This window comes from Mandrillus leucophaeus, unplaced genomic scaffold, assembly GCF_000951045.1.
Source record: "Mandrillus leucophaeus isolate KB7577 unplaced genomic scaffold, Mleu.le_1.0 Scaffold190, whole genome shotgun sequence".
In the NCBI taxonomy this organism is placed as follows: Eukaryota; Metazoa; Chordata; class Mammalia; order Primates; family Cercopithecidae; genus Mandrillus; species Mandrillus leucophaeus.
In genome coordinates, this window is record NW_012101921.1 from 3,051,133 (window position 1) to 3,077,309 (window position 26,177).

The window sequence follows — 26,177 nt, forward strand, 5'->3', positions numbered from 1 at the left end:
GACACTACCTCATAATGAAGGGAACAAAAGGTCCCATGCTGAGAGCAGAAGAAGTACCATCCATCGGAGAAGGGTAGAGTCTCTCCAACACCAAAAGTAAGAGAAACATGCTTGGATGACGATTTGGTTCTCCCATATCACTGAAAAAACAATGATTACACATAAAAGATTTCACATTTAGGTAGTGAAGCACTCCTCCTTCAAACATGTCTCTCATGAAATAATTATGTATATGGCCAGGTACGGTGGCTTCTGCCTATAATCCCAGCACTTTGGGAGGCCAAGGCGGGTGGATCACCTGAGGTCAGAAGGTCAAGACCAGCCTGGCCAATATGGTAAAATGTCATCTCTACTAATACAAAAAATTAGCTGGGTGTGGCGGCGCACACCTGTAATTCCAGCTACTCAGGAGGCTGAGGTGGGAGAATCACTTGAACCCAGAAGGCGGAGGCTGCAGTAAGCCATGATCGTGCCACTGCACTCCAGCCTGGGTGACAGAGTGAGACTCTATCTCAAAAAAAAAAATTATGTATATAAAGTGAGTCTCCACAATCAAGGGGATAGTTTTCCCTTTTTCTTTTCTTTTTTTTTTCTACGTTCACTTCTTATCTCCCAAATGTACATAATAAGAAAAAACTGCTAGCAGAACAGGGAATTGGGCTTTTGTACAGGATCCTCTTCTCAAAGCTAATCATTTGCATAATTAGAGTACGCTACTTTAATTAGAATTGTTCCTATAGTAGAGAGGTGCCTGTTCCAGGGTATGAAATGTGAAACTTTCAACATCCAAATGTATTTAAGAAAGCATGAAGAGTCACTAAATGTCAGAAAAGCACATTTGCATAATCTACTAATGTGAGCAAATACATCATAAACAGAAGTAAAATTCATTACTTTTATTTTCTAATTATAGACAATTAGTGTACATTCATACCAAGTGCGAAATTATAGGAAAAATACAAAACACATGCTTTATGAAGTCCATACTAAAAATTCCACTACCAGCTTTAGAATGTGTGTGTGTGTGTTTTTTTGTTTGTTTTTTTGAGATGAAGCCTTTTTCTGTCGCCCAGACTGGAGTACAGTGGCAAGATCTCAGCTCACGCCAACCTCTGCCTCCCGCGTTCAAGTGATTCTCCTGCCTCAGCCTCCCAAGTAGCTGGGATTACAGGTACGCACCACCACGCCTGGCTAATGTTTGTATTTTTAATAAAGATGGGGTTTTGCCATGTTGGCCAAGCTGGTCTCGAACTCCTGACCTTAGGTGATCCACCTGCCTCGGCCTCCCAAAATGCTGGGATTATAGGCGTGAACCACTGCGCCAGCTAGAATGTGATTTTTAAGACAATGGTGAACTGTAAGACTGGAAGCCCTCGTAATGGCCTTGCTCCGTGTTTCCAAGGACACTGGCCAGTTTCACTCAGGTAGACCAGAACCATTTCTGAATACAAGTGATCATATTAGTCAGCTAATTGCTATAGTTTCACAATGGTAAGTTGCAACAAGCCAGTAATATAAAATGACAGGTATGCATAAAGCAAACTCAATATGTAAACACAGATTTTTTTAAAAATTGGAAGAAAATAATTCATAATAGAAGAAATCACCATGTGATTCCTAGTTTCTATACCACTGAAAATGGAATTAAGTTTGATAAAATTTAACATAAAATAGGATTTTTAAAATATAAAGATAGGATTTTACACAACTTTTCAGGTACAAATTTACTATAGAGAATCAAGCAATATGATATAATTATTAAAAAGTACTTTAATAAAAAAGTCAATTTTATTACAAGGAAGCAGTCTGACCATGCACAGTGGCTCAAGCCTGTAATCCCCACACTTTGAGAGGCCCAGGTGGGCAGACTGCTTGAGCTCAGGAGTTTGAGACCAGCCTGGAAACATGGTGAAACCCTATCTCTACAAAAAATACAAAAATGGGCAGGGAGTGGTGGCCACCACTGTACTCCAGCTTGGGTGACAGGGAAAGACCCTGTCTCAAGGAAAACATTTAAACAAATTTTAAAAAGGGAAGAACTGTATTAAAAACAGTTGCCTAGAGGGAAAATCTCAATTACTAAGGTAATTCACATCCTTGAGTTCATTTTGCCCCACCCAATTCTCTTCTTACCTGTCTACTGCATTGGCTACAGTTTCCAACTGTTTGAGAAGAAAAGGATAGAGTTCTGGGAAACGAGAGAAAAACTCTCTCCCTGTCATTCTGGGAAAGAAGGAGGAAAAAAGTTATTACCATTTATTCCCTTTGATCTGATAATAAAGCCTTTTTTTAAAAAAGGAAGATAAATACAGTTATTTGTTTGGCTATTTAATTAAATACAGTTAAAAACAATCTACAGCATCTTAAGAATTTAACAATCAACATAAATGATAATTTTGATTTCTGAAGTGCTCTCAATCCATGAACTTTTATCTCAAAATTTATGCATGTTTACAAATATTTGATACGAAATTCTATCAGGGAAGAAATATGTAATCTGTGCAAACGCCAAGTTTCCACAATTGATTTGGACCATAAATAGAGTCAACACCTGATTGACTGAGACTGACTCAGCTTCAGTTATAAGGGCAGGACTAGAACAAACTTTCCCAACCCTGGCACCAATGACAGATTGGACCAAATAACTCTTTGTTTCAGGGGGCCGTCCTACGCATTGTGGGATGTTTAGCAGCCTCCGTGGCTTCTACTCACTAGACGCTAGCAGCACAACACCCCTCCCCAACAATCATGACAATGAAAATGTCTTTAGACATTGCCAAACATACCCTGTGGGACAAAATGGCCCCTGATTGAGAACCACTGGTTTGGAGTACGGTTATGAGAAGCACAGTCTTGGCATGTGAAGTTCTGGAAATCCAATGCTTGCTGAACTTGTAAGAATTATCTTTTTCAACTTTATAAAAACTTCTCTTGAACTATGAAAGTAAAATAGCTCCTCAGACTGCACCACTGACCAAAAAGCTCAAGCTAAATATGGCATTTAGGAACATACAGTCTCCGTAACTATTAAAGAATTACTCTGAAGGGGTGACATAAATATTCCCTAACCTACCCATTTTTATCAACTCTACATGTTATGTTCCTATTAACTGAAATCCAGAGTATCACATTTTTAAAAAATGGAAACGTTTTTACACACAACAAAATGCTCTGATCAAGTGTACCATTCAACCCACAAACACATACACTCATACTCCACACCCCTATGAAGACTCAGAAAATTTCCATCATCCCACAAAGATCCTCCATGCCCCTTCCCAGCAAACTCCTGCCCCACAGAGGAACCTCTGATTTGCTTTCTATCATCACAGTTTGGTTTTGTCTATTCTAGAATTTCATATAAATATAATAATACATTTTTTTGTCTGGCTTTTTTCACTCAGCACAGAGTTTATGAAATTTATCCATGTTATTCAACATATCAATCTGGTTCTTTTTCTGTTGAGTAGTATTCCACTACATGAATCCGTATGTTTATTAATTTCCTCTTGACAGGCATGGGTTCTTTACCTTTTCTTTTTCCTTTTTTCTTTACTATTATGAATAAAGCTGCTATAAAATTCTTATATAAGACATTTTAAGAACATGTTTTCATTTCTCCTGAATTAATATCTGAGAGTAAAACTGTAATACATGTCTAATCATTTAGGAAACTGACAGTTTCCCAAAATAATTATACCATTTTACACTCCCAAAAATAAGGTAGATTTCTGATGGAGATTTCTACATTCCTTTCAACATTTGCTGTTGTTTTGTTTTTCCTTCCTTTGTAGCCATCCTGTGGGTATGCAATGGTGTATCTCCCATGAATTTGATTTGCATTTCCTTGACAACGAATGATGTTGAACACTTTTCATGTGCTTTGGTCATTGGTATGACCCTTTGTGAAGTATCTCTTCAAGATTTTTGCTCATTTTTAATAGGTTGCTTTTCCTTGGTCATACACATGCATGGCATACACATTCTTCTAATCTGTGGTTTGCCAACTTATTTAATAATGTCTTTTGATGAGCAGAATTTTAAAATTTTTGACAAAGTCCACTATTTAATCAATTTTTTTCTTTTATGATTCATGCTTTCTATGGCCTAAGAAATCTCTACCTAAGAAACATATCGTATGTCTTCTTCTAGAAGCTTTATGGTTTTAGCTTTTACATTGAGTTCTATGATCCATTTCAAATTAATTTTTGTGTATAATGTGAGATAGAGATCAAGGTTCTTTTTTTTCTACATTGGTATTTCATATTTTTAATAGGGAGATGTTGTTTTAAAAAAAAGACATGCCTTAAAAAGGAGATGTGGTGCTGGGTGCAGTGGCTCATACCTGTAATCCCAGCACTTTGGGAGGCTGGGTGGATCACCTGAGGTTGGGAGTTCAAGACCAGCCTGACCAACATGGAGAAACCCTGTCTCTACTAAAAATATATAAAATTAGCCGGGTGTGGTGGTGCATGCCTGTAATCCCAGCTACTCTGGAAGCTGAGGCAGGAGAATCACTTGAACCTGGGAGGCAGAGGTTGCAGTGAGCCAAGATCGTGTCATTGCACTCCAGCCTGGGTGACAGAGTGAGAATCTGTCTCAAACAAACAAACAAACAAACAAACAAAGGAGATGTGCTATGCTCATAGATTAGAGGATTCCATATTATAAAGATGACATTCTCCCCAAACTGATTGTAAATGCAACGCAATTCCAATAAAAACAGTAATTGTGTGTGTGTGTATGTGTATGTGTATGTGTTTGTGCGTCTGCAAGTTACCTGAGAAGTTGATTTTACTTCATTTTATTTATTTATTTTTTTTGAGACAGTCTTGCTCTGTTGCCCAGGCTGGCGTGCAGTGCTGCAATTTTGGCTCACTGCAACCTCCGCCTCCTGGGTTCAAGTAATTCTCGTGCCTCAGCCTCCCGAGTAGCTGGGATTACAAGCGTATGCCACCACATCTGGCTAATTTTTCATATTTTTAGTAGAGACGGGGTTTCACAATGTTGGCCAGGCTGTTCTCCAACTCCTGACCTCAGGTGATTGGCCCACCTCAGCCTCCCACAGTGCTGGGATTACAGGCAGGAGCCACTTCGCTCGGCCCTGAGAGGTAGATTTTAAAATGTATATAGACACATCAAGGACCAAGAGTAAGAGTATCAAAGATAATCTTAAAGAAGAATGAGGTTGGAGGACTCATCCAGATAGCTAAAAATACCATAAAACTCAAGGACTCTGGGTACGAGTAAGCCAATAAAATAGGATAGAAAGCAAAGGAGCAGACATACATTAATACATGTATAAAATCTTGATTTGTGAAAGAGTTAATACCGCAGATCACAGAGAAACATAGTGTGGTAACCGATTATCCACATAGACAAAATTACAATTGGATCCCAATCTCCCACTGATATGGAAAGCAGGCAGGGAAGTGCTGGGAGGAAGAGGGCGGGTTCCTGGTGAAGGCTCCACCCCTGGCCTATCCCCATGGACCTAGGTGAAGACGGGCACTCCTGCCTTCACGCCCAAATGTTGCATTTCCCAAGACCACCCTGGCCTCCCATGCCCCTATCCTGTGCCTATAAAATCCCCTGAAACCCTAGCACGCAGGCACACAAGTGGCTGGATGTCAAGAGGAGCACATGGGCGGAGGAACACACAAGCAGCTGGATGTCAAGAGTATACCAACAGGCAACAGCAGGCCGGCATGCCAGCAGGCCATCGCCTGGCGAAATAATGCGGAGTTTGGCCAGGGCAGTCAAAGAAGAGACAGGCCGCCGAGTGGCCCAAATCCAGGGGAAAACCAACTCCCTTCTGGTTCCCCCATCTGCTGAGAGCTACTTCCACTCAATAAAACCCTGCACTAATTCTCCAAGCCTACATGTGATCAAATTCTTCCAGTATACCCAGGCAAAAATCTTGGGATACAGAAAGCCCTCTGTGCTTGTGATAAGGCAAGGGGGTCTAACTGAGCTGACTAACACAAGCTGCCTATGGACAGTTAAACTGAAAGAGCACCCTGTAACACAAACCCACTGGGGCTTCAGCCGTAAACATTCACCCCTAGACACTGCTGTGGAGTGGGAGCCCCACAGCCTGCCTGTCTGTACGTTCCCCTACAGGTTTGAGCACGGGGCACTAAAGAAGCGAGCTACGATCCCATCACACACCCTGTGAGGGGGGCAAGGGAACCTTTCCTGTTTCACTACTATGTATAAAAATTAAATTCCATTGACTTCAAGGCTTTAAAACAGCATAAAGAAATAGCCGGGTCCGGGTGCAGTGGCTCACACCTGTAATCCCAACACTTTGGGAGGCCGAGGCGAGCAGATCATCTGAGGTCGGGAGTTCAAGACCAGCCTGACCAACATGGAGAAACCCCATCTCTACTAAAAAAAAAAAAACACAAAATCAGCTGGGCCTGGTGGTGCACGCCTGTAATCCCAGTTACTCAGGAAGCTGAGGAAGGAGAATCACTTGGACCTGGCAGGCAGAGGTTACAGTGAGCCAAGATCATGCCATTGTACTGCAGCCTGGGCAACAAGAGACTCCGTCTCAAAACAAAAAAAAAAAAGAGAAAAGAAATAGCCGGGCGGGGTGGCTCACGCCTGCAATCCCAGCACTTTGGGAGGCTGAGGACAGCAGATTACTTGAGTTGAGGAGTTCGAGACCAGCCTGGCCAACGTGGTGAAATCCTGTCTGTACTAAAGATACAAAAATTAGCCAGTTGAGGTAGCATGTGCCTGTAATCCCAGCTACTTAGTAGGCTGATGCAAGAGAATTGCTTGAACCTGGGAGGCGGAGGTTGCAGTGAGCTGAGATCGTGCCACTGCACTCTAGCCAAGGCTACAGAGCGAGACCCTGCCACCAAAAAAAAAAAAAAAAGAAGACGAAAAAGAAATACATGAAGGGTTTTTTTTAACCTATTTTGAAAATTTGGGATTCTGCCCTGAGCATTCCTGGCATGATGCTTCTTTCTTTCCCCTAATGACAAATCCAGGCAGCCTAGTTAGTACACCTTCCATGTGGCAACCTGGGCAAAAGCGCCCTAGGAAATTCTAACTTAATTCTATTTAGCCACCTGGATTCTCTTAAAAGGATTAACCTGGTCCTAAATCATAAGATAATGACTACTTGCTTGAGTACACAGCTTGCTGAGTCTTCCTAAGGTGGCCCATGAGTATATAAAGGGTCTCTGTAAGATTTACAAAAATGCCTTGTCTCTCTTGCACCTGACTATTCTAGACAAAATGTCTGGTTGCAAGTAGGGAGCAACTGGAAAAAAGACAAAGTTATAAATACTGAAATGGGACAACTGATTTTGAGGAAGTAGAGAGAATAACCTTGACTCCTGGGAATAGACTATCTCAGACCCCGGGAGGTACAATGGAAGGAAGAACATTAATGGTGTCTGTTTTTTGAAATTGCCCCTAGAGCCTTCCTTACCAAGGAAAATGCTCTGCTCTTCCCCCAAACTGTCATGAACACATTGAATTTAACCAACTGCTGGGTCTGTGAGCCTACCTCAGATGGCTTGAAGCACAATTTGATTGCTTTCCCCTTAACCTTACTGAGAAGTCTATCAGAAACTGTATGTTATGGCCTTGGCTCCAAGCACCTGACCCTTCCTTGCAAAACACCCATCAGTATCTCTGAATGCCCTTCCCTTTTCTATAGCCATAGCTCAATCATTGCAAGGGACAGCTGAATGCCACTCAGCTGTTGGTGTGGGCAAAACAGGATAGGCTGGAATGACTGCACTTAAGCAGTCCCTCCAAAACCAAGGACTAGAATACATTCTTTGGACTAAACTAGAAACTTTTAAGATTTACCAGCCGATTGTTAGACCACGATGAAGGCACTGTTAACATAGGCTCCTCGGCTGATGTAGGGAACTCCCCAAACTGTAAACAAATGCTTTCTTTACAGGGGTACTAGGTATGTGAAAGCAGGCATTAACTCTCCCCCCAACCAAACACGGTGATTTGCACCTTAGGGGTGGTTGTAAGCAAATTTCAAATGTTTAAGGAAATACCACCAGGAGGTCATATAGCTCTCAGATGACTATGAAGATCTCTCCAAAATGGGGTTAGGCTTGGCTATTCACAGAAGCTTCCCAGAGGTATAAGAAACTCACTATTTTTGCACACCCTGTGGTTGGTTAGTCCTGCTATAAGAGTCATTCAATTAAAAATATGGTACAAAATGTATCAACTGATTTTAACTAAGGTCATCACTGATAGCACTTCAGCCCATAAAGCCATTCAGATTTGCTTCAATTCACAGGGCAAGTCATAACAATATAAATGAAAAATTTTCTTAGACTTCTAATCTACAGGTTAAGATAAAGTCTGTACAATCACTAATACATTCTGCTGTACCTGGCTTAATGGCTTGGGCTAAATGGAAAGGTCAATACAAAAACTTCAAAAGACAGCCATTTGAGTTTCTACCACAGACCCTGTTGATTTGTGGGATTTGTACAAGTGATTGGATCTGAGGTGCTGGGAGGCATAGCTGATGTCAATACTGAAAGCTGAGCTCATCCTGCTGCTTGGTGTCCTATTGGTAGTACCTTAATTAAATGTTGTATGAGACGAACTGAATGGATTTGGTGCCAACTTATCTCTTAGATTAACTGAAGGAGCCAACAGTGTGATGTATTCATGGGAAAATTCACCCGAATTTTCACCAGAAATGGGAGACAGATGCTGTTGAGAGACAAGATGAGTTACTGCCACTGTCACTATTGCAAAGTGAAGCACTGACCGCCCTTTGTTCTGGACTTTCTGGACTCTATTCAAGTATGTTTATATAATGAACAGCACTGGAAGATATAGTGTCTCCCTCTGGATAACAAAGTTCTTAAATTTAAAATAAAAATATAGACCACAAATGGGGAGAACATTTGTATGCATATATCTAAGAATTACATAATCAGTATCCAGAATATACAAAGAACTCAAGTGATCACTGAATAAAAGACAAATAATATAAACACAGACACACCTATCAAAATGCAATTCACAGAAGATAAACATGAGTCGTCAAGAAACAGTAGAAAGGATGCTCAACTATACCAAGGGATGGCCAGGCATGGTGGCTCACGCCTGTAATCCCAGAACTTTGGGAGGCCGAGGCGGGCGGATCACGCGGTCAGGAGATCGAGACCATCCTGGCTAACACGGTGAAACCCCGTCTCGGGCGGATCACGTGGTCAGGAGATCGAGACCATCCTGGCTAACACGGTGAAACCCCGTCTCTACTAAAAACACAAAAAAATTAGCCGGGCATGATGGCGGGTGCCTGTAGTCCCAGTTACTCGGGAGGCTGAGTCAGGAGAGTGGCGTGAACCCAGAAGGTGGAGCTTGCCATGAGCCGAGATCACGCCACTGCATTCCAGCCTAGGTGACAGAGCGACTTCCTCTCAAAAAAAAAAAAAAAATACTATACCAAAGACTATTGGCAAAGCCTAATAAGTCTGGTAATACCACGTATTGAATCTTTCAGACACTGTTGATGGAAATGCAAATTACTAAAATTCTGAAAAATAATTTGGGATTTTCTTGAAAGTCAGAGATGTGTTTACCCAGTGACTCAAGAATGCTACTCCAAGGTAAATGGCCTAGATAAACTCTTGAACACTGGCATCAGAAGGCTTGTACAAGCATATGCATAGCAGTCACATGTTCATCAACAAAACATGAGTAAACTGCAGTATAGCAGTCCCCACTGTGTGTGAGCTTTAAAGAATAATACAATAAACACTTTGGATCTACCACCTAGCTAGAGAAGTGGAACACTACAGTAGTCCCCCCTTCTCCGAGGGGATACATTTCCGTACCCCTAGTGGATGCCTGAAACCATGGACAGCACTGAACCGTATATATACCATGTTTTTTCCTGTACATTAGTCATTTAGTAGCCAAGTCTTATCAGATCAACTGTCCTGGTGTCACAGAGCTTGTGTTCAAGGAACTTTTATTTTACTTAATAATGGCCCCAAAGCACAAGAGCAGTGATGCTGGCATATTGTTATAGTTGTTCTATTTTATTTTTAGTTATTGTTGTTAATCTCCAATTGCATCTAATAGATAAACTTCATCACACCTATGTGTGCATAGGAAAAAATATAGTGTATATATGGTTCAGCACTATCCATGGTTCGAGGCATCCACTGGGGGTCTTGAAAAGTATCCCCCACAGATAAGAGGAGACTACTGTAATGTTCTATTTCTTAAACTAGGTGTTAGATCCAAGGTGTTTATTGCATTGTTATTCTTTAAACCTTATACATATTTTATTATATTCTGTTACTTATTTCATAAAATCAAGTCTTTTAAAAAAAGAAATTCTTACTCCCTTCCAAATTACAGACTCATTAAATATTTATTGAACATTTTATCCGAAATATGTTCCTTTCCTTTTTTATTTATTAGATATTTTAATGGAAAAAGTAAAAATGCAAATGTTAAAAAACACACTAGACTCCCCACAGTGCCCTTCCTCATAGAGAACTGTGTAATAGTATTTCAGCTTTCCTATTTAAAAAAATTCAATGCATACAGGTACATACTTTTAGTTTGTAGTTTTTTTCCTTACAAATAATCATATACACTTTTCTGCACCTTGAGTCTTTTTAACCTAATCTGTAAAATTATTCCATGTCACGCACACTGATCTATTCTCTTCCATTTAATGGCTACAGAGTAATCTATTGTATGATTGACTGTAATCTACTTAATCCCTAATGACAGGCCTTTCGGTTATTGCTAGTCTCCTGCAGCTACAAATGATTATATGTACATTTCCTTGTTAATAAATTACAAACTTGAGTTTTACAGGATCACTGTTTTACACAGGGAGAAAGCAAAATCACTCTGCTACAGACCATTGTTATATTCTTGACCACCTCAGAGCAAAACTGGTCAAGAACATCAATTTCCACTGTTAATGTCCTTTCCTTGGCTTTTGATTCTGTGAAGAGGAGTCACTTAAAGGTAAATCTTTGAGTTTAGTATTGGGATCCCTGAGTATATTTGCTCATTCCGAATCTCTCACTATACAAATAGAGAGGCAACGGATATGTCTTCTTGAGGAATCAGTTATTAATTTCCAGAGAAATAAGTGGCCTGCTATCTCTTGGTTGAGTAAGAAACACACGTATTCTCACTTATGCACAACACATGATTCTATCACTATGATCTAGAAACTGCCTGATAGATAACTGGCTCTGCTGACCATAATACCACTGAGAAAAGGGCAGTGGAGCGACTATTCTAGGATTAAAGTCATTATTTTAATTGAATTAAGCTAATTGTCCCAAACAGCAAGTTATGTCATGCAGTTACCTTAGCAAATATTTACCAACTAGTCTATCTTGGAAGGTATATAAAGAAGGTACTTACTGAAAATTAAATTTCAGTGAACGTTTTAACTAACTGTTTTGTTTTTAGGAGCAAAGTAGGTTTTTGACTACATCTTTTCAAAAGTATACTGTTAAAATTATTGTGGCCATGCTTGATGGTGCGGACTTGGAAGTATCAACTACGCATCTGTCAGGGTTTAAAAACACCAAAATTATTTTCTACAGTAAATTTCAACCTTGTTCAAGCACTGAGCATACAGGAGGTATCCTTCTAACATTCTTAGGTTCCTCAACACAGAAATGTCAATCCTATTTCTGGTTTCGCTTAGCTAAAAGGCCAGAGTTCTAATTTACTACAAAGATAAAAGAGCTGACTGAGCTCCATGTACTCACCAGGGAGCATCATCTCAACTCTGCATTAGCCAAAAGCTAGTAAAGACTTGGTTAAATATTTACATAGTATGTCTGAAGGATATGCAACATTAACAATTCTTGTGTATTATAAAACAGACTCTCAAGAGGTAGAGGGTAGGAGAACCAGAATTATCTAAGGGGCTTAACTTCTGATTCTCAATTACACCAAAAGGTCTACTGCAGACTCTACAGCATCTTGAATCCAGAAATTAGGTTGATATCAACACCAGCCTTCAACTAACCATGACCATATTAGTTTTCATGGTTGTACTGAGTGAAGAATCACCATTTGTAATAGTGCCTCTATATGAAAGAATTTCATAGGTTTTGGACTGCCCATGTAAGGTCTGTAATCTAGCCTTACTTTAAAAGGCCAAGAGCATAGGACCATTTTAGGTCATATTTGAATCTCCCTGCTCTGAATCCTAGAATATGTGAGTCTTCTCTCTCACTTGCTACTTAATCAAAACTGTAATGTGATCGTATTTTTTTCACAAAAGTAGCAAATATTTTTTTAAAGTACCTACATGCTTCATGTTGGGCTCAATCCCATGGGAGATACTAAGAGTAAAAGAGAGTCAGTGCTCTTGGAGCTTAAAACCTAGTTAAGAAGACAGGTATTCACATACGATATAACTAATAGCATAAGGCACACCATTGTAAGAGTCAAGTGAATGATGTTTACAATAAGAGTTCGGAGTTGGAAAATACATCATTTGGGTTGGAGACATTATGGATAGTTTTGTGGGGAAAATGGAAAACAAGGCAGGTTGCAGTGACTCAAACCTGTAATCCCAGCACTTTGGGAGGCTGAGGTAGGCGGATCCCTTGAGGTCAGCAGTTTGAGACCAGCCTGGCCAACATGATGAAACCCCGTCTCTACTAAACATACAATAAAATTAGCTGGGCATAGTGGTACGTGCCTGTAGTCCCAGCTACTCCAGAAACTGAGGCAGGAGAATTGCTTGAACCCGGGAGGTGGAGGCTGCAGTGAGCCAAGATCGCATCACTGCAACCCAGCCTGGGTAAGCGACAGAGGGAGACTCGGGGTCTCAAAAACAGAAAAAAGAAAATGGAAACCAAAATGGGTCTTGAAAAATTAGTAAGACTGGATTAAAAAGGAGATAGGACAGCATAGAAGGGAAAAGTAGTTAAGTTGACTGAAAGACAAGAGGACTTCACAACAAAAGAAGAAAGAACAATTTTTTTTTCTGGCATAATTTTATTTTAGAAATTTGAATGCCAAACTAACAGCTTTGCTGTCTTATGGGCTTTGACAGTTTCTAAACAGGAGAGATACAAGAGCAGATGGACTAGGCTAGAGAGTAGAAACATGGTGACCCCAAGCACCTTCACTAAATGTGTCCCTTATCACTTCAACTAGAGCACAGATTTCTGTAGGTTAAGGACCATGTCTTTCAGTTCCATCAACATTCCATGCTCTCTCTACCGTCTAGATTGTGGCAAACATTGTACCTTCTTCCAGGAACACCTCCACTCTCTGTCTCTGCTACCCACCGCACCCCTCTTATTGGACTAACTCCAAATAATCTTTCAATTTTGGGATTAGGCAAACTTCTTCCAGGACACATTCCCTGGTATCTCAAGTCTAGCTTAGGTACCTGTCCTCAGTTGTACACTACATCCTGTGCTTTCCCTAACACAGGTAGCATGTCATACATGAAACTTCCTGTTTTCTTGCTTATTTTGCCCACTAGATAATACACTCTGCACAGGAAGAAACCATAGCTAACTTCTTTTTCCCCACAATATTTAAGATACTGTGTATAATGCCCAGTTTACAGCTGGTGCCCAATAAACAGTTGCCGAGTGACTGAAGCGAAACGCAAGGACAGAGTCCTTAAGACAGGCAAGGAGGAAAGGAATTATGACCAAGATAGTAACACACTAGTAATTTCACAAAATGCATCATCAGCTATAAATGTAGTGACATTCAGAATCATCATTTGAATTAATAAACTGAGTATCCTGCCAGAGCTTGAAATCTTCTTAAACACAAATAAATAAAGCTTAGCTCACTGGTTTACAAACAGTTCAATTCTAGTTCATCCAAACAAGCAAACAGGCTAACAAGTTACCACTGCAGATATAGCGAGCCCTGGGGGTAAATTCTTCAGTGACAGGCATTTCAAACGTTTATCTATGTGATCAAAAACTAGCCTGGAAAACAATAAAAGTGATAACCAAAAAGGAAAAACTGAAGCTCTGTAAGTTCAAGCTCCTAGGAAGAAAAAAGGAGACCACCAAAAATTGTGAATGGGATAAAACAGACATTAGTGAAAACAAACAAATCAGGATAAAGAATGAGAATCAAGCAGCTTTAAATTCAGAACTGTCAGACTATGCAAAAGCTGAGTTATTCCCTCTCCCACCAGGTAAGGATATGCAGGCACAACGGATGAGAGGCCCTTGGGGAAACACAGAAGCTACTTGCAGATCTCTATTTGCCTAGCACCAAGCATAAGGTGCACAGAGCAAGAGTGGCGGTAACCTCCACCAACAAGGCAACCCTTGGCATGATCCATTCATCGCTAGACTCCACAGAGCCCAGTCAGGGCCTGGACAAAACAGGTCAGCAACGGAGGTTTACTGAATCAATCAAAATACCTGCCAGGCACCATTTTGTTTTATTTTAAAAGTTTTATAAAAATTATTCTAGCACTATATTTTTATTGAGGAAAAAATAGACAAAAAAGAATACTGCAAAGAGAAATCTAAAAATCACCACAAACTTACCAACCAAATTTAGCCACCAGTTTAATGTTTTGATGTATGTCCATTTACACCTCTCTCCTCATATATTGTTCTACAACCGGCTTATTGCACTTACTAGCATATCAAGAGTGGTTCCATATCAATTTGAAGCCATTTTAACATAGTAGTTTCTGTGTGTTACACTCTCTGTGCCTCTCCTGTGTGTGAACATTTGTCTGGCCATACATTCCTCCGGGGCACTACCCTTGACACCAAGAACAACTTACTCCCATTTGGGTTAAGCCATATGTGGAATGCTGCTACTCCAGCTATGTCAATTTGTCTACACATTCCACATCTAACCTTGGTAATGCCAAGTGTCTAGTTCTTGAGTTTTTAGAGCATCTGGACTTTGGCCATTTTGGTAGGCTTTGAATCCAACCTGACATCTAACAGCCTAGAAAAAATCTGAACCAAGCTCCAATTTCTGATAGAAACCCTGTCTTCAAGATCTGCCACACATAAGAAAAGTTGCAATGCCAGAAGCACATGCTTCTGAACAAAAAGTATACCAATGAAAACTATTGTGTAGTGAAAAAAGGCATTTGGTGAAATGCGTTAAAAAAAGGTGGGGGGGAAGGTATCCACACACACCCATTTCTCACACACACATCCCATATCATTCTCGATCATCTCAGGAACAGGGATCAACAGAGTAATGCACAGAGATATAAAAAGAAAAGCTAGCAAAGGCAAGCAAAGCCACCATGTAGGAATAAGGAACTGCATAGGAAACAGCAGTAAAGGTGTGGGTTGTGTCCAGTTTTTAAAAACAGGACTTATTCACAGGCCATGGAGCAAACACCATAAATCTGGTCACTGGATGAAAACAAATGCTGAAGGCAAAAGCCTGGGGGTTTTCAGTTGGTATTTCAATTGGGAACCCAATAAACTATTAAAACGGAGCTATTCCCTAGATTCTGGCCTATAAAACCACCCCACAGGAGAGAAATCATCTAAGGGTCTGTGTCTCCTCACCACAGTGATTGCTGATAAAAACAGCAAGCTCATCTTAAGAAAAATAATATCCCACCCCCCACCCCCGCAAAGGAAACAAACCTACAAAGAAGACAAAGCATGCATATGCGTTTCAAAGGATATGATCAAATGCAAACTAATAAAACAGAAACAACTAATAAAAAGAAATCTCAGTTTGAAATCCCATCAGGAAGTCCATCTCTGATTCTGTTCATGGAATCTTCTCCTTACCTAAGACTGGACTGACACTAGCTTTTCTCCTTAGAGTAGTTAACAAAAGAATGAGTGATTAGAAAGAGATGTCAGGAGTCCCGTGGTCAGAATCTCACACTCAGGAAGTCTGTGTAATCACAGTGATGGATCTACCAGGAAGCCCTTTCAGACAAACCATGTTTGAAGGAAAGCATCCTCCTCAGGGCCTCTGTTTTGAGCACACTGATCAGGGCTCCTACCAGTATCCTTGTTTCCCTGCCAATCCTCTGCAGGTAGCCATGGGATTTTTGGACTTTTGTTTCTTGTTTTATTGAGACAGAGTCTTGCTCTGTCACCCAGGCTAAGAGTGCGGTAGCACAATCAGAGTTCACTGCAGCCTCAAACTCCTGGGCTCAAGTGATCCTCTTGCCTCAGCCTCCCAAGTAGCTGAGACTACAGGCGCATGCTGCCTTGCCTGGCTAATGTGACGTGTTGCTTTTCTAATTCTTCCCTTTCAGAAGTTGCTTTCAAGGTGGAGAATTCCCAAATCACTAAACTGCCTATTACAATACCATCCTGAGACAGGAAAGTGAAAGGTGTTGGTTCTGCAAGAGCCCTGCCATGCCCCCTGTGAAGTCACTGGCCCAAAGGTGAGCCAGGGAACACAGTTCTACTCCTTTACACAGCGAGTTGGTGAGTAAATATCAATCTCTTGAATTCCTCATGTGTCCAAGGTCCCATTTGGGCAGCTTACATGGATATTTTTTAACTAGGAATTATTTTTTAGAAAATGTTTCTAAAAATCATTTCTAAAATCTCAGAATCAAATAATCTCTTATAGTTTAATTCAATAATCATTTACTAAACACTTTGTGATTGACTTTTTCCAAAGATGGTCAACAAACTTCTAACGTTCCTGATACGTAAATGCCTCCTTCCTTTGAAGAGGTGGGTCTGCTTCCCCTTTCCTTGACTGTAGGATGCCTTTTGACTTGCTTTGATCAGCAGAAGGCAGCGGAAATGACACTGTGCTAGTTCTGGCTTAAGCTTTACAAAGCATGGCAGCTTCTGAGTTCACCCTCTTGAAGTCCTGACTACCCTGCTGGAGAGAGGCCACTTCAGCCCCCAGTCATTTATGCTTCTACTGCCAGCCCCAGAAATGTGAGTGTGAAGCCATGTTGGTTGTATCAGCCCCAGCTGAGGTCCCAGATGAAAGCAGCCACCTAAGTGATCCCAGATGACAACACAAGGTGAAAAAGGACTGCCCATCTAAACACGGCTGACACACAGAATTGTGAGAAATGATAAATTGTTATTTTAAGTCATTAAATTTTGGGGTTGCTTATTATGCAGCAATACGCAATTGAAACACAGTTACAATACTGAAGGCACTGAGACTCTGTGGAAAAGGTAATACTAAATAAAAGAGATGCTGATAACAAGCAGCACACAATTTACCTTCACTATATTGATTCTCTCACAGTTCTAGAGGTCAGAAGTCTGAAATCAGTATCAAGGGTATCAAAATCAAAGTGTCAGCAAGGTACCTCTAGAGACTACAGGAGAACCCATCTTGAACTCTTCCACCTGCTGGTGGCTGTCAGTATTTCTTGGCTTATAGCTGCGTATTAGTCCGTTTTCATGCTGCTATGAAGAAATATCCGAGACCGAGTAATTTGTAAAGAAAAGAGGTTTAATTGACTCACAGTTCCGCATGGCTGGGGAGGCCTCAGGAAATTTACAATCATGGTGGAAGACACCTCATCACAGGGCAGCAGGAGAGAGAATGAGAGCCAAGCAAAGGGGAAAAAGCCCCTTATAAAACCATCACCCCCATGATTCAATTACCTCCCACCAGTTCCCTCCCATGATGCATGGGGATTAAGGGAACTACAATTCAAGATGAGATTTGGATGGGGTCACAGCCAAACCATATCAAACCGTATCTGCATTATTCCAATCTCTGTCACTGTGGTCATACTCTTTTCTTCTGTCTCCCAAATCTCCCTCTGCCTCCTTTGTATAGACAATTTCACTAGGGCCCACCCAGCTAAGCCAAAATAATCATCACCCCAACTCAAGATTCTTAATCACATCTACAAAGATCCCCTTTTCCTTACAAGGTAGCATTTACGGATTCCAGGAATTAGGATCTGAGATCTTTGAAGGGCCATTAATCTGCCTGTCGCAAATGCTAAAACACAAGAGTTAAGGCACTGCAAAAACTGATTATAGGAATTGGAGTTATTCTTGTCATATTCAGGTAAATCAGAGTCAAGGAACCCGGGGAAAAAGCACTCAGGACGCAAAGTGCCAGCTCCAGGAACTGTCTCACAAGCCCAGCCGCTGAAATAACTTCCCATAGCCTTAAGACTAGTCTTACCTAGTAGCTGCTGAAACGACCTGTCATTTTACCTACCACCATGACTCACCAATCGGAGCTTTCTAGCACCAATGAACTTTGTTTCAAAACATTTTATGTAACATTTCCCTTTCCCAATAAAATCCCAACCTTTTCCTTTGTTCTTTGGACATACCAAAAAACCACTCTGGTCTTTGCGTATGTCCCCAATTACAATTCTGTTTTATATATATATTCCTAAATAAAACTTTCTGCTTAGAGATTTGTCTCTATGTTATCTGATTTTTGATAGCACTAAGGGGGAAAGAATAAACATAACTAGTTTTTTCCAAGGCAATTGTTTTTCCAAATCTTTAAAGCAATGGATTACTTATTTCAAATATAATACCAATTTTTATTAATAAAGCATCAAAACAAAACAAAACAAAACCAGAGAAAGGATTCTGGAAAGATGACTAAGTAGGAAGCACCAGGAACCTGTGTTCTCACAAAGGCAACAACTGCACTGTCAGAATGGGTCTAATGTAACCATTTTGAAATTCTGCAGTCTGTCTGAAGGATTGGACAGTAAACTGCAGTAAATTTTGGTCAGTTTCAGCTCCTAGCACTGTAGCTAACCAATCCCTGGCCTCATGGCAACGATGCACATGCTCCAAGATCAGCTTACGCAAAGCTTGTAGGATAAGGATCCTATCCTCCAAAAATTTGGGGATCTGTGCTTTGATCAATGGTTGTTGTTCTGATCTTGGAGATACAAACACATAGGCAGGCAGCCATTGTTGCAACCCTCTTAGCACAGTTACAAACCCCTTCCCCGAGGCGGAAGCAACTTCCAAGGAATTTAAAGGGTAATTCACTTTTTTCTTTCTTTCTTTTTTTTTTCGCTTTTATTTTCTTCTTCATTTTTCTCTTTTCCCACTTTTAGAAGCCAGATATTTAAAGTCTAGGACATTCAAAAGTAACCACATATCAGGAGAATGTAGAAGGTTTTCACATACACACCCAATGAAAGGTGCAGGCTCAAAAAAGACCTGAGAAAAACTTAAGCTTACACATCAGGCAGACCCCTGACACAGACAGAGCCTACCACAATCAAACAACAGAAATAAAAACAGAAATCAGCAAACCCTGAGAAAGAGGGAGAATCTGATTTCCAGAGTTACTACACTATTAGATTCAAGCATCCTGTTTCCAACAACAACACCACAAACAAACAAACAAAACCCTACTAGGCATACAAAGAAACAGGGAAAGATGGCCAATTCAAAGGTGGCGGGGTGGGGTGGGGGTGGAGTACCCACCAGGAACTGTCTCTGAGAAAGACTCGATGGTAGGCTTGCTAGACAAAGGCTTTAAAACAAGTTTCTTGAAGCTGTTCAAAAAACTAAAAGAAGACATGGAGAAAGTCAAGAAAATGATATATGAACAAAATGAAAATATTAATAAAGAGATAGAAACCTAAAAAGAAACATATATAAATACCTACAGCTAAAATGTACAAGAACTGAAGTAAAAAATTCATTAGACGGATTCAAAGGCAGATTTGAGTACGTAGAGGAAATAATCAATGAACCTGAAGATAGGACAATGGAAATTATTGAGTCTGAGGAACAAAAAAGAGATTAAAGAAACATGAATAAGTCCAAGGGACCTGTGGAACACCATCAGGTGAACAAACATTATGGGAGTTCTAGAAGGAGAAGAGAGAGAGAAAGAGGTAAAGAGATTATCTGAAGAAATAACGACCAACACCTCCCATGTTTGATGAAAGACACGAATATAAACATCCAAGAAGCTCAATAACTCCAGATAGGATGAACTGAAAAAGACCTACACACATTAAAATCAAACTGTCAAAAGACAAAGACAAAGAGATAAGCTTGAAAGCAGAAAGAGAAGCCCAGGCAACATGGAGAGACATCGTCTCTACAAAAAATTTTAAAAATTAGCTAGTCATGGTGGTGTGCTCCTGTGGTCCCAGCTACTTGGGAAGCTGAGGTGGGAGAATCACTTGAACCCAGGAGGTCAAAGCTGCAGTGAGCTGTGATTGCACCACTGCACTCCAACCTTGGTGACAGGGCAAGACCCCGTCTTAAAAAAGAAAAAGTGACTTGTTATATGTAAAGGGTCCTGAATAAGATTATCAGCCAATTTCTTACAAACTTCGGAGGCTAGAAGGCAGTGGGCTGATATATTCAAAGTGCTGAAAGAAACAAACAAAAAAACCCATTAACCAAGAATCCGATACCTGGCAAACTGTCCTTCAACTGTGAGGGACAAAATAAGACATTCCCAGATAAATAAAAACTAAGTAAGTTCATTACCACTAGACCTGCCCCGCAAGAAATATAAAAAGAATCCTGCAAGCTGAAATAAAAGGACACTGGACAAGAACTTGAAGTCATATGAAAAATAAAGATCTCAGTAAAGGTAAATACATGGGGAGTTATAAAAGCTAGTATCATTGTTAACTCTGGTTCATAACTCCACTTTTTGTAATCTACAAAAACTTAAGACACTAGCATATTTTTAAAAACTATTATTAGATTAAAAGCCAGTATTATTATAACTTCATACTTTGTTTTTTACATAAATTGATTTATGCACAAAAATAAAACAACTAACAATGTTTTGGACACACCTGTATAAAGATATAAATCTGTGACATCAGTAACTGAAAGGGGGTAGAGACGAAGCCATATAGGAGCAGAGTTTTTGTATACTATTGAAGTTAAGGTGGCACAAATTCAAATCGGAATGTTACAACCTTAGAATATTACATTTAAACCCATGGTAGCCACAAAGAAAATAGTTATAGAATATACACATACACACAAAGGAAATGATGAGGAAATTAAAACATTTCACAGCAAAAAATAAACTAAACATAAAAAGAATCCAGTACTGCAGGAAACAAGGGACAAAAAAAAAAAAAAAAGCTGTAAGGCATATAGAAAACAAATAGCCAAATTACACAAGTAAGTCTCTCATTAGTAACCGCTTTAAACATAAAGGATTAAACTCACCAACCACAAGACAAAAGATTGGCAGAATGGATAAAAAAAAAAAAAACATGGCCCAACTATATGCTGTTTACAAGAGACTTGCTTTAGATCTAGGGACACAAATAGATTAAAAGTAAAATCATGGGAAAATATATTCCACATAAATAGTAACGGAAGAGAGCAGGGGTGGCTATAAATAAGCCAGTCACAAAAAGACAAACACCGTACGATTTCACTTCTATGAGGTGGCTAGAATAGTCAAATTCATAGAGACAGAAAGTAGAATGGTGGTTACTGGGGCATTGGAGGAAAAGGGGAATGAAGAGTTATTAAGGAGTATTGAGTTTCAGCTTTGCAAAATAAAAGGAATTCTGAACATAAATGGTGGTGATGGTTACACAAGAATCTAAATATAGTTAATATCATTGAACTATATACTTAAAAATGGTTAAGATGGTAAATTTTATGTTATGTGTATTTTACCACAATAAAAAATATGCTATTAAATTAAAACAAACAAAGAAACCAGAGCTGTTCTGGTTGAAGCAGGATTGAGGCAAGTGATCAACAGTTTGGCCTCCCTCTTATCCTTAGGCAAGCACAGACTCTGAACTGCCACCATGAGCTCCAGAGGCAAAGTTTAGAGTTTGATGGCTTTAGAGGCTCTAAAGTGAAACTCTGAACAGCTATCCACACTCCTGATTTCCTCATTTCCTATTATCCCTATCTTTCCAACCCACAGAAGCACATTCCATCCACCACTGTCCATTATACCCTACAATACCAATTTTACTTTTTTGTAACATTAATGGTTACTGTTGTTTTACTGAAACATGTTTAAAGTCCATCTCCTCTCACTAGGAATGTTAGCTCCCTAAGACTAAAGACTATTTAATTTCTGCTCTGATTCCAGCACCCAGAATGGTGTCTACTACATAGGAGGCATTAGTAAATATTTGCTACCTTCTTGCTAGTTTTTAGAACTTCCCACAAATCCTGCTCCTTCTTTTCAGCCATGGGGTCCCATGTTAATCAACCTGACTCTAAAGATATGTGCAAGATTACAGAAACTCTTCTTTGTTAATTCTAAAAAGCATCACATAACCGTAGTCAGGAATGTGTGCTAAACATGCAAACAGTTCAAACAGTACTACATTTGTCTCATCTACTATGCTATCAAGAAATCATAGGCTGGGCATGGTGGCTCACATCTGTAATCCCAGCACTTTGGGAGGTTGAGGCAGGTCAATCACCTGAGGTCAAGGGTTCAAGACCAGCCTGGCCAACATGGTGAAACCCTGTTTCTACTAAAAATACAAAAATTAGCCGGGTGTGATGGTGCATACCTGTAGTCCCAGCTACTCGAGCAGCTGAGGCAGGAGAGCCACTCGAACCCAGGAGGCGGAGGTTGCAGTGAACTGAGATAGTACCACTGCACTCCAGCCTTGGTGACAGAGCGAGACTCTGTCTCAAAAAGAAAGAAAGAAAAAAGAAATCGCCCAACAATTCCTCTCTTCTATTCATTAAAAATGAATAGCCTAATTTAGCATAAGGTCCAATATTCTCAAATAATTTTTTTTGTTTCTATTCTAACATTTTGTTCAGTTAACTCTTTTAACTAAGATTAATATTAATACGCCAACTCATATTGTTCAAGTGAGGGGGTGGTGCCAACAGTCCCATATTTCAAGGAACATAATAAAAGTAGAAGTATTTTCAAAGATCTACGACTCTACTCATTTCCTTTTACAGATGAGAAAACTGATACCCAAGGGAATGAAGTGAGTCTCCCAACATCAAAATACAGCTTGGAGGTAAATACACAACTAGAACCCAATTCTCTTATTTACCAATGTAGTCATTAGATATTCCCAGGTTTCTATTTTACAGGTAATCCAACTACTTCTGTGTCAGGCATCTTCTCAACAAGCAGAGGACACATTGTGACCCAGACAGGCCAGTTTTCAAAGGAATTCATGTGTCCCCATGGTTTGGTTGTATGGCAGTCTCTCCACTGCTGTCAGTCAGCCTGGTCAGGTTAGATTAAGGGTCCTCACCTGAGCCTCCACTCCCACACACTGAGCCAGGCCCACCCACTGAATTTATGGGGGTAGATGAGCAGGCAAACTGCCAGCTAAACTAATCTTTTAAAATCTAATCATCTGCTGTTACAAAGCATTTTTGGAGATCACTGGACCACAGATAATTCCGTTTGGTCCAATAAGTTTCCTGTCTCTCCTGTATTCAAATTAAGAAACTCTTACTAATATACTAGAATATCCCTTACTACCCTCCACCCACCCCCAAAAAACATCTAACTCCCATGCAAATCAAACTAGAAAAGACTGTGTGTATTTGTTCTTATTCAGGCTAAACGCTTCACTTTTCCCCAGTGAACCCATGTTTTTTGTAAGTCTGAGAACACTCAGGCCAAGACTTATTTACAAGAAAAATAAACAAACAAAAAAACCCCAAGTAGTCACCAGGCAAATGTTACACTCCCAATTAAGACACAATGCTGTCTATAGGTATGATGTGATGTCTGGTACACATACATTTTCCCAAATTCACAATTAGAAGAAATAAGACTCAGAATACAAGGTGTGATTTTCCTCAGCTGCAGAAGTATGGAAAAGAGTCCCTTATGCAGTGGACGTCCATCTCAGACTGTAGGAATTAGTCTTCCTTCTGAAGAACTGCCTGGAAGTACTCAAAGAATAGGATAATTTTCAACAGATTGGCTGGATTTCCAGACAGAGAGGGAAAGCCAGCATTTGGCAGAGTTGTGAAAAGAACATTTTGGACATCTTAGCCATTTGTTTCTTGGAAAGCTAGAAAACTAATCTGGAATAAGTATAACTCATTATTGCTATTATTATTAGAAACTCTAACCTCTGGCTCCTGAGACTGGCAACAGTAAGTAGGTTAGTTTCTGTATACATGCAAATGAAATTTATTAAATTAGATATTCCAAGATAAGAGTCCTGTGTTTGATTTTCTCACAAATGCTAGTTTTTAAAAATACTCTGAAGTTAGTAGACTGCCACCTCCTGCAGACCCTGGAAAGGAATTTTCTTGGCCCCAAGAGCTGCCTGTACATTGAAATCACACAGAGTCAGACTTTCAACATGGCTGAGAGTCATTCCCTTACATGTGTTTCCCCTTAACAGCCAGACCCCAAATCGTTCAAAGATTGAAGCTGTATTTGCTACTTCAACTATATTTCTTATAGCACCTAGCAGAGGAGAACAACATAGCATGCACTTTCTACATTTTGTTTTTAAGAGACAGTATCTCGCTCTGTCACCCAGGTTGGAGTGCAGTAGTGTAATCACGGCTCACTGGGCTCAAGTGATCCTTCTGCCTCAACCTTCCAAGTAGCCAGGACTACAGGTATGCATTACTATGCCTGGCTAATTCTTTATTATACAGACAGAGTCTCACTATATTGCCCAGACTGGTCTCAAACTCCTGGCCTCAAACAATCCTCCTGCCTTGGTGTGCCAACTTTTTCCTTTTAAATAAATGAAGAAATAAATTAGGTCTATATTCTTCCTTTCTCTTTAGCTATATTCTATTAATTGCAATTAATATGCACTCATTTAAAAAAAAACAAAAAACAAAAAACAGGCAATATACAAATAAGTAAGTAGAAAGAGAAACTCCACTTTGCCCATTCTAGACCTTTTATATGCACATATAAAAACATTAAATTAGCCAGGTTCAGTGGCTCATGCCTGCAATCCCAACACTTTGGGAGGCCGAGGCGGAAGAATTGCTTGAGTCCAGGAGTTTAAGACCAGCCTGGGCAACATGGTGAAAACCCATCTCTACAAAAAATATAAAAATCAGCCAGGTGTGGTGACGTGAGCCTGTTGTCCCAGCTACTTGGGCGGCTGAGGTGGGAACATCTTTTGAGCCCAAGAGGCTGAGGCTGCAGTGAGCCAAGATCGCACCACTGCACTCCAGCTTGAGTGACAGGAGATCCTGTCTAAACACACACACACTCACACACACAAAATCACACATACATAGTTATGTTAAACAATATTGTTTGGCAACTAACTTTTAAAAAATACTTAGGTGCTGTATTAATGTACGTCTGGGAAAGATGCTGTATTTATGTATGTCCAGGAAAGAAAGAGAAAGACGTTTTCCTTGTCTTTAATTTGAAAGAAAACTTTTAAAATAAATAAAAGTACATTCTATTTTAGCTCCAAGTGTATTAACAGTTTAGTTAAAAACAGAATAAGAAGCAAATCATATGCCCTCAGAATTTTGAAGGCAATGCTCCATTAACTTCTAACTTCTAAGTCCATTGTCCTTTTGATTCTTAATTCTCCGTAAGTGAGCTGTTTTTGTTTTTTTTTTTCTTTTTCTCTTCACAAAATTTTGGAAATGATGAGTCTTGGTGTGAATCATTTTTCACTCACTGTACTAGGACTCATGTTCTTTAGTTCTACATTTTCTTATTTTCTTATGTTGCTTGATAACTTACTGCCCTCACTTTTCTCTGCTCTCTTTTCTGAACTTCTGTAAGTTGAATGTTGAACTGCCTGATAATCTTCGAATCTTATTTTTTCTTTCCCATGTTCCATCTCCCTCTCTCTAGGTCAATCTCTGGCAGTGTCCTTTTACTGTCTTCCCTACCACGTACTGAAATTTTTACTTGGACTATCGTATTTTTTAATTTTCTAAAGCTCCTTCTTATTCACAGATCGCTCTTAATTTCATCTCACCTCCCTGAGAGTGTCACTTACTTTTTTTCCATGTGTTCCTTATATTACAGTATACCTGCTTCTATGGAATTCCCTTTTTTAAAAAAACCTCTATTTTTCTTTCTACTGTTGATTATAAATTTTAGGAGGCACCTGCTTCCTTGGTATGCTTGCAGTACTTCTCTCCATCATACACACTTTCTCTCTTGCATGAGCACACGCTCTCGCTCTTTCTCCCTCACACACACACTACAATGCAAAGAGTAATTCTGTCCGTTTAAAACAGGAACATATTAAATGCTATAATGTGTGAAACAAGAGTGAGAGAGCAGGCTAACAAGAAGAAACAAAAGAAGCCTATCCT

General features: G+C 39.8%; 1 protein-coding gene across 1 annotated transcript in view; it reads right to left on the minus strand.

Moving 5' to 3' along the window:
• Positions 1-26,177, minus strand: part of THADA (thyroid adenoma associated) — a 376,494-nt gene that overhangs the window by 202,705 nt on the left and 147,612 nt on the right. The window contains exons 26-27 of the mRNA XM_011978219.1: positions 2,134-2,223; positions 9-140 (exon numbers count right to left, since the gene is read on the minus strand). Coding sequence (XP_011833609.1) covers positions 9-140; positions 2,134-2,223 — 222 coding nt within the window. The remainder of the gene's footprint in view (positions 1-8; positions 141-2,133; positions 2,224-26,177) is intronic.